The sequence below is a fragment of the Symsagittifera roscoffensis genome, chromosome 8 (genome assembly GCF_963678635.1).
Source record: "Symsagittifera roscoffensis chromosome 8, txSymRosc1.1, whole genome shotgun sequence".
In the NCBI taxonomy this organism is placed as follows: domain Eukaryota; kingdom Metazoa; phylum Xenacoelomorpha; order Acoela; family Convolutidae; genus Symsagittifera; species Symsagittifera roscoffensis.
Genome location: NC_087069.1, coordinates 8,225,064 through 8,238,893, shown reverse-complemented (window position 1 = coordinate 8,238,893; position 13,830 = coordinate 8,225,064). Strand labels below are relative to the sequence as shown.

Here is a 13,830-nt window from a genome sequence, read left to right as displayed (position 1 = left end):
TTCTACAATCCTCGGTTTTGCCGCCTTTTTCGCCTGTCCCATTGCGAGTTTTTCCTTTTCCGCTTTTCGTTTGAGTTTCGTCGGTACACTTGGACCCGGGATGCTTCTTTCGGACGCACTTGGACCCGGGGTGCTCTTTCCGAATTCACTTGGACCCGGGGTGTATTTCCGGTACTTGCTCGGACCCGGGGTGCTCGCTTCGTATAAATCCCCGATTTGGCTTTCCTCAGCCGCTGTTCTAAAAGAAACACCACTTCGTCTTAATAACGCCCCTTTTTCCATTTTCACAGTATGATCAGTTAATTTTTCGATTTTCAATGGTAAACGTTTATACCTCCTTGGATCCTTGGGGTCTGTTTTCCCCGTTTTCTGGTAGACTGTTGTTGAGCTAGCCTTGGGCCGTTTTAGCCCTCCTGGTTGTTTTGAAACTTTATCAGCCATCTCGGTGGCCTTGGGGTCCCTGTCAGTGATCTCATTATCATCCAAAATCCTTGGGGTTTTTCGTTGCTCAGGTGCGTACACTAGGTCGCTTCTCTTTTCCCAATCCAGGGCCAGCTCCACCTCAGGGAGATTGCTTGCCTTGTCTAAACAAGATAGCTTCTGATTAACAACCTTATTCCAATTTAGATTTTTCAATGATGGTGTCTTTGTTAAATTTCGAAACGCCGTATTTGCTTCTCTTCCATGATATGCTTCAAAGGGTGTTAATTTAGTCTTAGAAAGTTGCACAAAACGTAAAGCGCTGAGCGCTCGAGATATCATTTCCCCAAATTTGTAAATTTTATTTTCCTGGAGATAAGTGAGCACGTAATTTTTTATCGACCCAATTGTTCTTTCGACCATTCCCGTTGCGCGATGATCCTTAACCGGAGATTTTATTAGTTCAATGCCTTCATAGTTACAGAAACTCTGAATGTCATTCGAGAAAAACCCCGTTGCCTGATCCATATGCAACTTCCTTGGGTGTCCATGAGTGTTTATGTACTTCCTTAGGAACTTTAAGACATTTTTAGATTTATTACTTGAGCATATATAAGCTGACGGCCAGTGCGAAAAAGTATCTTCTGCTACGAGTACATATTTCTTTCTACCCTTTACATAATTGACTGGGCCCCAGAAATCTAATTGGACCAAATCGTTTGGTTCTTTAGGTACATAAGTTACCCCAATATCACGTTTTGGGATATCTGGTTTGAGGTTTTTACCTGCTTCTACACAGCTTTTGCAGTACTTTGCCGTTGCGGCAATATTTCGATGCATCAACGGGATCCACACATCCTTTGCGGCCGCGAACATTTTATCCCGACCATGGTGTTGAAAATGTAGTCGGTTGAGAACTGCGGAAGACATGTCCTTGGGTATGGCCAACCGGCCGTCCATCCACAAACAATTGTCCCGTACTGCGAAGTCATTATAGTGTTGGGCGTAATATGGTCCTAGTTTAGTGATGATTTCTCGGGCTCTTGGGTTTCTGTCTCTGATCACGTCACGTATGGTCTTCATGATGGGGTCCTTCTCCAGATTAGCCTCGACTAACTTTAGATTCAAAATTTCGAGATGTTCTAATTTTCTGACAACTTTACTGTCCGACGGTATTATGGAGTACACCCATTTATCGCTCTGAACTAATGGGTAGGATAACCCTGGGAACTGATGAGGAAATGAGATAATTGTGTTGGATTTCTTCGAATTTGCTTGTTTTCTATCGATAATTTCGGGCGGTATTAACTCAATATCCGAGTCTGAACTGACAGAACTGAGACTGGGGGGTTGATTTAAACTATTAAGTACAAGGTTAAGGTTAACGTCTCCAGAATTTGTTGATGTATTTACAAAAGCAGAGGTAATTTTATCGTGTTTTTCAGGTGAATTTACTGAGTTTTTACTATTCATGTTATTCATATCTTGTATTTTGCGACTTGAATTTGCGTAGCGAGAACGATGTCTGAATTTTCTTCTTTGATATTTGCATATTTCCGCCGGTATGCAAATCTCTTGAATCTGATTGGCCAACCGTCGGTTGCATGCAAACACGCCCTCTAGTGAGCGTTTACTCTCACTGTGAGTATTTGCATATTCAATTGTTCTTGAATTCTCATTGGATGCTACAAGTGTCGTTATGTCAAGGCATGACTGATCGCCCTCTACCGCCGGTATTGGCTTTAGATATTTCACATTTTGACCCCTAGGCTTCATTTGAGCCTTAGGATTTAGGGCTTCATTTATCATTTTTATTTTCGCTACTATAAAGCTTTCATCGTAACAACTGGTCTCGGGTGCCGCTGCAGATGGAAATCGGGACAAGTAATCTGCCATTCCCATTTTAGACCCTTGTCTGTGTTCTACTTTAAAATCGTACGACACTAAACGATCGTACCAACGCGTTAGTCGGCTGAAAAACGTTTTATTTCCTTTCGGGGATGAATTCAATAACGTTAGCAGGGCCTTATGATCCGAAATAACTGTGAAATAGCGGCCATATATGTAATTTCGAAAATGTTCCGTAGCCCACACTACCGCAAGTAATTCTAATTCGTTCGTGGAGTATTTTTTCTCAGCCGGGTTAAGATAACGCGATGCAAACGAAATGGGATGCCACCCTGAGGCCCCATACTGTTCTAATACGGCCCCCAAACCATCGTGACTAGCGTCACAAATAATTCTAGTCTCCCGGTGAATGTCGAAATGTCGTAACTCAACAATATTTTTCACTAGCGATTTTAAATGTTGGAATGCATTTTCGCAAACATTAGTCCAAACAAAATCGTTGTTTTGGCTTAGTAGTGGCCTCAGCGGTGCACTTAATTCTGCGAGTTTGGGTAAAAATTTGTGTAAACTGTGGAGGGAACCCATCAGTGATTTCAACTGCTTTCGCGATTTAGGGGTTTTCAGGTCTTCAATTGTGTTTTTCTTACTAAGGGTGTGATACCACTTTCCCCAATTCGAAATCCGAGCCACTCGCACTCTGTTTTCGCAAATTCGCATTTTTTTAACTTTAAAGCAACATTAGAAATATCCAGCTTTTTCAATATCTTCTCGACCAACGCGATGTGTTCGATCTTAGTTCCTTTCGAAGAAATTCAGATATCATCAATGAACGCGTTAGCTTGAGGGAACTCTTTAAGCAAATTGTCAATTACTTTTTGGAATTCCGCCGGCATTGACGTCAACTCGTAAAATCCATTTTTAAAACGATAAGTTCCTGTGGATTTCCCAATAACAAGCGAGAAATTGCATTGTTCGCTTGTTTTTTGTTCTAAAGCGACTTGTCCGTACGTATATGTGAAGTCCAACGTTGTAAAGTATACATTCCCCGCTTTTTTCTCCGCTATTATCTGGCTTACTCCGTCTATTAATTCGTCAATATTTGGCATTTGGTACATATTTTTATGTACCTGCTTGTTTAACTCTCTTGACTCCAGTGCTATTTTTATACTTCCATCTTTTTTTACTGTAATTACGATGGGAGAGACGAAATACTTATCTGAGCATTCTTGTAATTTTACGATATGCCCTTCATTTATCAGCCGATGGATTTCTTTATCCACCTTATCTTGCAGACTAATCGGTACCCTGCGTCCTTTTTGCTGTATGGGCCTCAAATTGTCAAAAAATTCGGCTCTTACTTTTGCATTCCGGATTTTCCCTATCCTAGTAAACAAATTTGGGTACAACTTACAGAAGTATGTTTGCAATTCGTCATATTTCTCCTCCTCTTGACTGATTCCTTCCCCTGTGATTCCCATCACTTTCTTCCGTTGAACTAACTCGAGGCCCAGGGTGCCCATAAGATCCCGCCCCAGGATGGACTGATGATTCCCGGATATAACCGACACTTGTGCTGGTGCTGCCCAGCCGTTTAATGACATCATCACTGTTATCTTCCCCAGTATGTTTATTCGATTGTTGTTATAATCCAGGAATTCGTCTTTTGAAGGTTTTAGTTGGATATTCACCTTACCTAACGTTGCTTTTAGGTCGTTAATGCTAAAAATGGTCACTGGGGATCCACTATCGATCCACAACCACATTTTCTTCCCTGCTACTTCAACTTGCACGCGGGCCCCAGGGAGCTTTAGTTCGGATTCATTCCTCTTCCTGTGTATTGACATTACCATGTAATCGTCCGATCCCGACGTCATGGATTCGTTTTCCCCGCACCCCTGCTGATTGACCCACGACACTGGATCTTCGTTCAAATCAGTTACGTTTTGTGTACTTTGGTGGTGCTCATTTTCCTCCCTAACCAGTCCGACTCGTCCTCGTCCCCTCCAATGGTTAGTACCTCTTCTAACTCCTCGGCATGTTCGTTCAAATTGACCCAATTTTCGGCATGAGTTACATGTTGCTCCTCTTGCAGGACAGCTCGCAATATGATCCAGGGTAAAATTTGGTGCGTCGCAATTGTAACACCTACGATTATTTCCGCTTTCTCCACTACTACTTGGTCCTTGGGTGTATCCTCCACGTCCCCCACGTCCGCGACTTCGAAAAAATCCTTGTCCCCTCCTTATGTTACTCACCGGTCCTTGTTTTATTGAAATAGCCGGAGCTGACGATCCCGTATATGATTTGTATGCGCGCTCCCCGCGTTCGTATGACAATGCGATCCTGTAGACTTCTTCAGGTAATTTTGTTGATCGTGATAATTCTCGTTGGCAATCAGACTCCCGCATGTTCATAATGAAAATGTCACGAATATTTTCGGCTGCATTTGCAAAATCACATCTACCTGCTAGGGCGCTTAGTTCCGCATGAAACTTTTCAAACGTTTCGTTCTCACGCTGTTTTCTTCCGTAGAAAAGACCCCGTTCATGTGTTACATTCCTCTCTCTTTGGAACACGTTTTGCATCTCATCTAGAACCCGTGGGTACCGTTCAGTTTTGATGTTAACCGTCGGTTTCCGTGCTTTGAATATTCTTTGCGCCTCGTCTCCGATACATAGATATAGATTAGACTTTAACTTCTTTTCTGAATCGAGACGGTTTTTCCCATTTACTTCTTCAGGTAACGCCCCGACGGCCGCCGCATTTAGAGTATTCGCAAAATAGAAATCATCGGGATCAATATCGTACTTTGCGATCATCCCCCAGTGAAACTTGATTATCCACTCTTCCCAATAGACTGGAGGTTCTGGTGTTCGTACTTCCCAAAATGCTACAATGTTTAATGGATGTTTCCCCCCTCCTTTTTTCTCTGCTGGCTGCGCCATGTTAAAGTCGAATGTCTGGAATATGAAAAGATTGTAAATAAGTTGTATTTTTAGTCCAACTGTTAGGCATCAAATCGAAAACTTACTGCACTGCTGTATTTCAGATCGGAACAGACGTTAGAGATCACAAGGTCAAAAGAGCAGGTCTCTAGACAGAAAGAAAACAATTGATGGCATTTACATAAACTTAAAACTGGTCCCTATCTCAGTCGACACATGCGTATATCAGGTCAATTTCAGTCGACAGAACCGAAACCTGAGCATATCGGGGTCGAATTCATTCATCAGAAACGAAACATGGGCATATCAGCGTCGATATCAGTCGACAGAGTCCACACATGAGCATATCAGGGTCAATCACAGTCGATAGAGCCAACACATGAGCCGATAAGGGTCAATTTGATTTGACAGAGTCGACATATGAGCATAAGAGGGTCGATTTCAGTCGACAGAGTAGTCAACAAATGAGCCAATTAGGGTCAATCAATGTCAACACAGTCGTCACATGAGGCAATCATGATCAAACGCAGACGACAATTTTGATGCCAATCAGGGTCAATCAAGGTCAACAAGGTCGACACATGCGTATATCAGGGTCAATTTCAGTCGACGGAACCGAAACCTGAGCATATCGGGGTCGAACTCATTCATCAGAGTTGAAACATGGGCATATCAGCGTCGATATCAGTCGACAGAGTCCACACAAGTGCATATCAGGGTCAATCACAGTCGACAGAGCCAACACATTAGCCGATAAAGGTCAATTTGATTTGACAGAGTCGACATATGAGCATAAGAGGGTCGATTTCAGACGACAGAGTAGTCAACAAATTAGCCAATCAGGGTCAATCAGTGTCAACACAGTGGTTACATGAGGCAATCATGATCAAACGCAGACGACATTTTGACACACGTGTCAATCAGGGTCAATCACAGTCGACAGAGTCGACTCATTAGCCGATCGGGGTAAAGTTCTTGCGACAGAGTCGACACTTGAGCACATCAGGGTCAACTTTAGTCGACAGATTCGACACATTGGTTTATCATGGTCGTTTTCTTTCAACAGAGTCGACACATGAGTTTACCAGGGTCGATTTCATTCGACAGTGTCGACGCATGAGTATATCAGGATGGATTTCTTTCGACAGAGTTGACATATGGATGTATCAGGATCAATCAATGTCGACAGAGTCGATACAAAAGAGTTGATCAGGGTCGATTTCACTCGACGTTGTCGACACATGGGTTAATCAGGGTCGAATGGAGTCGACAGAGTCAACACATGATCGTAACAGGGTCAATTTAATTGGACAGAGTCGACACATGGGTTTATCAGGGTCAAATGGAATCGACAGTGTCGACTCATGATCATATCAGGTTCAATTTCATTCGACAGAATCGACGCATGGGTATATCAGTGTCAATCAATGTCGACAGAATCGACACAAGAGTTGATCAGGGTCAATCAATACAGTTCGACAGAATTACAGACTATTTGTTCAACTGCGAAACATGAGTCAACTGGTGTCCTATTTGTTGCTTTCTTTTACACAAAAATTATAAGTTTTTAAGACACAAAGAATTAATTCTGGTCAACTTTAGAATGACTTGAACACAAAATTTTACCACGAAATGAAAAAATAAGAGACCTTAAAATATTATGACATTATAAAACAAACTGCAGAATCCCGAGTCAGTTGAAAAAAAATGGCTTATCTAATGAAACTACGAATGAAAAACAAGGTGATTACTTTTTGAAGAAACAATTTTTTATAAAATCTATTTTTTAGAAAAAAGAAAGCGAAGAAATACTTGGCGAGATCTAAATTGATTCCAAGCCTTCAAAATTTCAAAATTTTAAATTAATCCAGGCTAGTCAATGATTATGATACTCATACACTATGACGAACTTTGACATCAAAGTTAACGAGATCCGCAAAGTTCGCCAACAATGACTATGATCGAAAAAAGTTAACCAGAATCAGCCTCATATGACAAAAGTTGAACAGACTCAACCAAAGTTCAACCCATACGGTAAATACAGTTCACCATCTCAGTAGTGTTACTGATTTCTTTCTCATAGCTTACAGGAACCATTCTAAAACCTTTTTTTTTCTCAGACGGTGTTTTACAGTAAATTAATATTCCGAGTTTTGCTATCAATAATTTTCCAATGTGAATCTTTTAATAAGAGTTGTTTTGCTGACAATTTTTAAATTTAAAAATCAAATTCAATGATATAGTTTTGTGAATAACTTTTGATTGATTGGTAGCTTTTCTCATTCATTTTAAGCTTAAAATAGAAAATTTACAGCAAATTTCTTAATTAAATTTTATTAAAATTCTCAAATGTTTAGCGAGTAATCTATAAATCAATATGTTAATTTCATGAATTGAATTTGAAAACGTTTTGGGTATTCCAGAAAAGTTTATGTCTGAAATTAGTTCCAATCAATCTTTTGTGGTTAGTTAATGTTCTTCTATAGTCATCTTCTCTAATCTTAGTTTGTCCTCCAGTCAGCCGACTCGAATCATTCTCATCTCACTGGATGAAAGCATTGTCCATCGATCACCATCATCTATCTTACAAAATGCCATTTGATGCCAGTCTATTGCATCTGAAGTGGACCTTCTTCCATTCAGATTTACTTCATGACAATTTCTGTACCACCAACCGCCTCCCCCATACCGTAGAGCACAGTTGCCACTACGTGTGTCTTGATCTCTGTCAGTCGTTGTGAAAGCCATTCCGTTGTGATAATCAAGGCCATTATTAGTACCAGTGGTGTTGCGCATATTTTCACTCTTTGCCACCATTGTGCCGAAAGATATTTCGTAAAAGGGAGCGGGTTGGATCTTGAAGTCTAAAACACAGCAAATTTATCCCCTTCGAATTACGCTTAAAATTTTTTCACCCGAAAATGCACAGATGATTTTTGTTGAAAGACAGCAAATTAAGATCGCTTGTACCAGGCGATACCCTGACAATTCTGACTGGCCTTTATCTGCAGAACTCATGTTTTTGTTATATTTTTGAATGTAAAGGACAAAGTGACATAATTCTCATTCAGTAACAAAATATTTGTAGCAATTACATTGCCGTTTTTCCTTTTTTTGCTTTTCAAACCGAAAAACTGTTCGAAGTCATAAACAGTACCAAACTTTTGAAACTCAATAAAATTTTCAAAAATGATCTTTATAAGGAAAATAAATTTAATTAATCAGGCATTGATCAAGGCATACATAAACATGAAATACAAAAAAGGCGGTTTCAGCGTTGTTGAAAAACCTTATGTCAGAGAAATGGAAAAAAGTTTAATTTATCCAGGACTAAGTTCTGCGCACAAACATTTTTTGGAATTGTTTGTTGGAGTACTATAGTTTTTTTGCTAGTGAAAAAGAATCAAAAAATTTCGGGGCATTTTCGAAACTCAAGTTCTTTGAAAATTTAAAAACACCATTTTAGCAAAAGGTATCATGTTTGTTTGACTAGTATTTTCTATAAACTTATTTCATGAAACCGTTTGATGAGCATTTTCGGTCTATGGTGGTCAAGCCGGGGATAGCAGGTTTGGAAAACACTTTTGCGCATAAAACAAATTTTCTGACACAGGTTGAAAAACGATATTGCCTTAGTTCATGAAACCGTAGTTCATATAGACTTAGTTCATGAAACCGATTGATTAGCATTTTCGGTCTATGGTGGTCAAGACGAGGTTAGCAGATTTGGAAAACATTTTTGCGCATAAAACCAATTTTTTGACACAGGTTGAAAAACGATATTGACTTAAACTCTAAGCATGAAAGTTAACCCATTTACGAGCTTTTTAACCAAAACATTAGGGTTTCAAAAGGGCTAGTATGATCAATTGGCGATTACATTCTCATTAAAACTGAGTAAATGCAGCCAATTTTTTTTCCTTATTTTTATAAAATAGAAAGTTGTTTAAAGATCGGAAAATTAAAATAATTTTTTTAATCGCTCAATTTTTGACTCAACAACTGGGCGTTGTGATGTTTGATGAAAATTTTGTTTAGCCATTTGAAAACTATTGTTGTCCGGGCCCAAATCAAAAAAAATCTAACCTATGATAAATGTTTGTGAATAATAGAGGATTTAAAAATTGACATTATAGTTATTGGACGATATTTATGTTTATGACATCCTATTGTAAATCAAAAACTTTTCTCGATGATATAGGAATCTTTCATATCAATTTTTTCAAAAAAAATTGAGTCACAATTTTGAAGATTTCGATGAAAAATGATAGAATCCAAGAATGTTTTCAAAAGTCAACACGGATTTTTACGGTAAAAAATTGATTCCGAGTCAGAAAAAAAATATTTTTTTGCCTAAAAAATCGGTTCAAATAGATTTTTTGAAGTAGTGAAATCTACCAAAAATTCAAGAAAATTAACTTAAACATGATTTTTGTTGTAGCTTTAGAAACATTTATTACCAAAAAAATCTCCATGAGAGCTTCAGAGAGCTAGAGCCACTTTAAAAAAAAGTGTAAATCTAGGGGTTCCCGTAAAATGTAAGGTGAAATAATTCAGCTTTTACAAATATCTTTTTAATCAACGTTCTGGGCGGAATGAACAGATGGAAAAAAATCAAATTTATGAGAAACTATTTTTATACCTAGAGTTACTTATACTTAGAGTTACTGGAATTTTTTCAGGTCAAACATCGCAAAATTCAATTGAAAGTTTTACGTTATATTTTTGTTTCCATTTTTCTCTGTTGTTTGATAGTCTACAAAATCTGAAAGTTATGTGTAGATAGACTGTTTCAAATGAGTTTAAAAAAGCGGATAAAATTCATTTCAAATTGATTAGTTCGATTCTTTTGTTACTAAAATCTGGATAAATTTAAAACCAAAAAAATGCCAAAAAATAAATTTAAATGATTCTAAAACCGAATAAAACTGGTTTTTACATTTGCTTTTTGAACCAAACGAAACCAATTTTGAATTGATTCATAGCAAACGTTTTTTAACTATAAATCTGAATAAAAAAGGTTGCAATCCTTATCAAAATCCATTTCTTAATCTAAGCCGTTGTTTTCAACATTTTCATTATCTTGTTTAGACAATTATTTTTAAAATACGTTAAGTTGCACTGAGATCAAAATATCTAATTAAAAGTGGAAGTTACTTTGACAATGCCCTTTTTATTGATTGACAACAGTATGCGGGTGTTTTCTTGATATTTTTTTCTCATTTTTAAACATTTCATTGAAAGCTGTGTTATGATGACTGTTTGTTTAGTTTACCTGGCCATTCGCCCCAAAAAAGTGTATTGTCGGAGAAACTGCGCATCGAAACTCGAAGGTTCCATCTTCCTTTTTGTGTCAACCTGTGCATTCTGTTCAACCCCAGCCACATATCTCCAGCTCCGGAAAAGTCTCCAAAACCTGCTTCATACTCCCCAAACGTGCGGTTGAATAAAATGTCAAATTGTTTTCGCCTCTGTAAAACTATCTCCTGTCCCAACTGAAATGCGGGTCAACTTAAAAATTACAATCCCTTTCTTCAAGAACAGGAGTAATTCTTTTGTAAATTCAACCCAGAAAACTGCTTTTCGGGAACTAAACGGTATTTTAGAACGCATTTGGACCCAATTTTGTGAATTTTCTATGAAAAAAAGCGCAAGAAACATCCGGGAGGAGGTCTGTTTCAGGCTAAGTTAGATGTAATTGCTTCATTTTGACATGCGCCGCTCTGATAGTTAGCATTTGTTTAGTGAAATTGATTCAATTTTAATACAAAAATTTTTATATACCAACTTGTCATGCTTTAAGGGGACTAGGAAGACCCTTAGATAAATCATATGTTCAGCTTTTTCAAAATTTTTGCTGCAAATGCTTGAATAAAACTAATTTTTGTACATGCTTTTTTATATTGTTGCCGCGTTTTTTCTAAGATGAGCGTTTTTTAGTTATTAGCCTCCAGGATAGTTTTTTTGTTCTCAATATCCGCTTTTAGCATTTGTTTTTGTGTATTGTGATTGCAATGCTGCAAGATTTTTTGACCTTTTTTTGACATTCAATTGTAAAGTTTCCTAAATCATACATAGAAAACGGTTTTCTAGATAACTTACTGTTATTTCTTCCAAATTCACCTCTACCCTCTCAATTCTGCTGGATATAATTACTAAATCACCCGCAACACTATCAATTTTGGTGGAAATGTTAGCGATATCACCCGCAACCATGTTGGAATGATAGGCCAAATCACTCTCAACTCTCTCAACTTTGATTGAAATGTTTGCCAAACCGTCTGCCAGTCGAGCGAGGTTTTCTGTAAAACGATTGCTGTTGTCATCGTTCACTCGATTGGCGTCAGTGTGTTGTGCCTTGATCTTTTTTGTTTCATTTGATAAAGAAATTGTCAGGAACAATAGAACGACAACCAATGTCTAAATAATTGAAAAAAAAACATCAATACAAGCAATAAATTACGAAAAGAAAATTATTGGAATTGGGCTTCCTATGCTGTTCAAGAAAATGTAACACTAAGATGAACTATCCTCCATCAAATTGCCTTACAAGTTTTGTTTCTTTCACGCTTTTTTGGCCTGTTTTTTTTTTAAAAACTTGCATGCGGCGCAGAACATTTTTCACAAAGTAGGGTCCTTATAATACTTTAGAAGAGCTCCGAAAATGTAATTGACGACCTTAAAAAAACGTCCGTGAAATTTGCTTTTTTTGGAAACACCCCCCTAGAAAACTTTTTTGGCAAGCCACTGGGTTCAAGTTCTACCAATTAAAGTATATTTTAAACGCTATTGTTCATCAATTTTCGTTTCATTATTCATAAAAATAACAGTTGTTTTGCGTCACTGACACTGGCAGAAAATATCTTTAGAACAAATTGTGGCTTCCACTTGCGCTCAACTGTTTTCGTTTTCCAATCAGTTTAGTTTATGCAATCTTATGCTTTTGATAAAAATTCTCGCATTTTTTCTTAAATGGAAGTTTATTCAAGAACCCCGTACCCAGCAAAGACTTCTGAATTACTTAGAAAAATATATAGATTACCTTCGCTATAACTACTGTTTCCGAACAAAAAAATCTATTTCTTATCTGACAATAGAAACAAACAAGTTCAAGTGAAGTCTAAGCTAAGAGCATTTCACCGCTCTACCATTTCATATTAGATCAAAACGTTTTTAAGTATACAAAAAAGTCGTAACTTTATGATGCGTTAAAAATCTCTCATCTGACATCTCCGGTTTGAAAGTATAGTCCTGTGTACTCTAACAGGGGCGACGGATCTAGAATTTTCTCGAGGGGGGGGGGGATTTCGAAAAAAAAAATTCAAAAAATTTGTCGACAGTTTTTTTAAAGTAGATCAAATTAATTTTCTCATCTCTCACCAATGACTTATAAAGTCCCTATTTGACCAAATTTTCTGCTGCGCAGGCAAATCTTAGAAAAACAGGCCAAAAAATTGAACTTTTTGTTAAAACTAGGGTATTTTGACGCCAAAAGCGTACTAAAAAAATGGACCAAAATGCTGCTCAACTGGTAGCTACAAGGTTTTAATTGTTTTAAACACTTTAATTATGCATTTAACTTTTTCTTCTTTTTTCAATTAGTACCGGTTTAGCCACTCCTAATGTACTCTTAGATAGTGTCATTTGATTACAATTAAAACACCTCAGCGCAACTTCTTTATCAATTGAAGTGCAAAAAATTACGGGAAGTTCTTTGCACATGAAAACGTAGTGGAGTGGACCGCTGTCACGATGTCGTATCTAATTATAAAAACTCGAATCGAGTTGACCCCCCCCCCCCCCCCAAAAAAAACCAACGCTCTAGGATAACGGGATGTTATCTTATTGCTCCAAATTGCATATGAGCCCTTCAATAAAAATGATCAAGGTGTTTTTGATGAACACTGTTCAATAATGGTCTAATTTGTTGTCATGAATCTTTGAAAAAGGTCGCTCGAAATTTCAAACAACTTGATTAATTCCCGCTATAATTCCATAGTTTGAAACTTTACTTACTGCCAAAACAACAACGGCAATCACCAATGCGATCATCATAGCCATGAAACATTTCACAGGCCAATTATTCGGTTGTAGCTCTTTGTCTTGCTTTCGTCCGCCGTTGCGCTGAGTAATCGCCGGCTCCTCGTAAACATATTTGCTACCGGAAATCTGCTCATCTTGTTCAATGTTCGCCGACTCCTCATAAACGCTGTCTTCTCGTTTGTTACCGGAAATCTGCCCATCTGCATTGATGTTCGGGTTAGATTCAGTATTTTGAAGTTGGAAACTAACATCACCAGTCGATGTTTTGAAAGATGCCATTTGCGTGTTGTTTATTAAAAAATTTTGGTTACCCCTTTTTAAATGCGCTTGTAAAGTTTATGTATAACCATCGATATTAAGAGCTGTGCTCTTATCTATCTTTTTCATTTACTGTGCAAGTGTTCAAATATTTTCAATAATGACCAAAGATCTGGCTTTCTACCTGGCTTATGAAAAAAAGCAAGTTAAACGTTCTAGAAGAACATCATAATACAGTTAAAACTACTCTTTTGGCACTTTTATCAAATGCGCTCGAACTATAATTATCTCTGTCGAGTTAAAACTAGTTGTGTGT

The 13,830-nt window shown here is 37.8% G+C and overlaps 1 protein-coding gene across 1 annotated transcript; it reads right to left on the bottom strand.

Annotated features, from left to right (window-relative positions):
• Positions 1–7,549: 7,549 nt before the first annotated feature.
• On the bottom strand, positions 7,550–13,690 carry LOC134853178 (fibrinogen beta chain-like). Its single transcript, XM_063869136.1, has 4 exons — positions 13,230–13,690; positions 11,316–11,633; positions 10,489–10,708; positions 7,550–8,077 (listed from the first exon to the last, which is right to left on the bottom strand). The coding sequence occupies exons 1-4, from the start codon at positions 13,533–13,535 to the stop codon at positions 7,731–7,733; spliced, it is 1,191 nt and encodes a 396-aa protein (XP_063725206.1). The 5' UTR covers positions 13,536–13,690; the 3' UTR covers positions 7,550–7,730.
• Positions 13,691–13,830: the final 140 nt, after the last annotated feature.

What these genes read in the sequence shown, in the direction of transcription:
- LOC134853178 (XM_063869136.1), bottom strand. Translation starts at nt 13,535, where the DNA reads ATGGCATCTTTCAAAACATCGACTGGTGATGTTAGTTTCCAACTTCAA. An exon ending in TGAATTTGGAAGAAATAACA is followed by an intron (nt 10,709 to 11,315) that starts GTAAGTTATCTA and finishes CCCGCATTTCAG; the next exon opens with TTGGGACAGGAGATAGTTTT. An exon ending in TTTTTGGGGCGAATGGCCAG is followed by an intron (nt 8,078 to 10,488) that starts GTAAACTAAACA and finishes GCTGTGTTTTAG; the next exon opens with ACTTCAAGATCCAACCCGCT.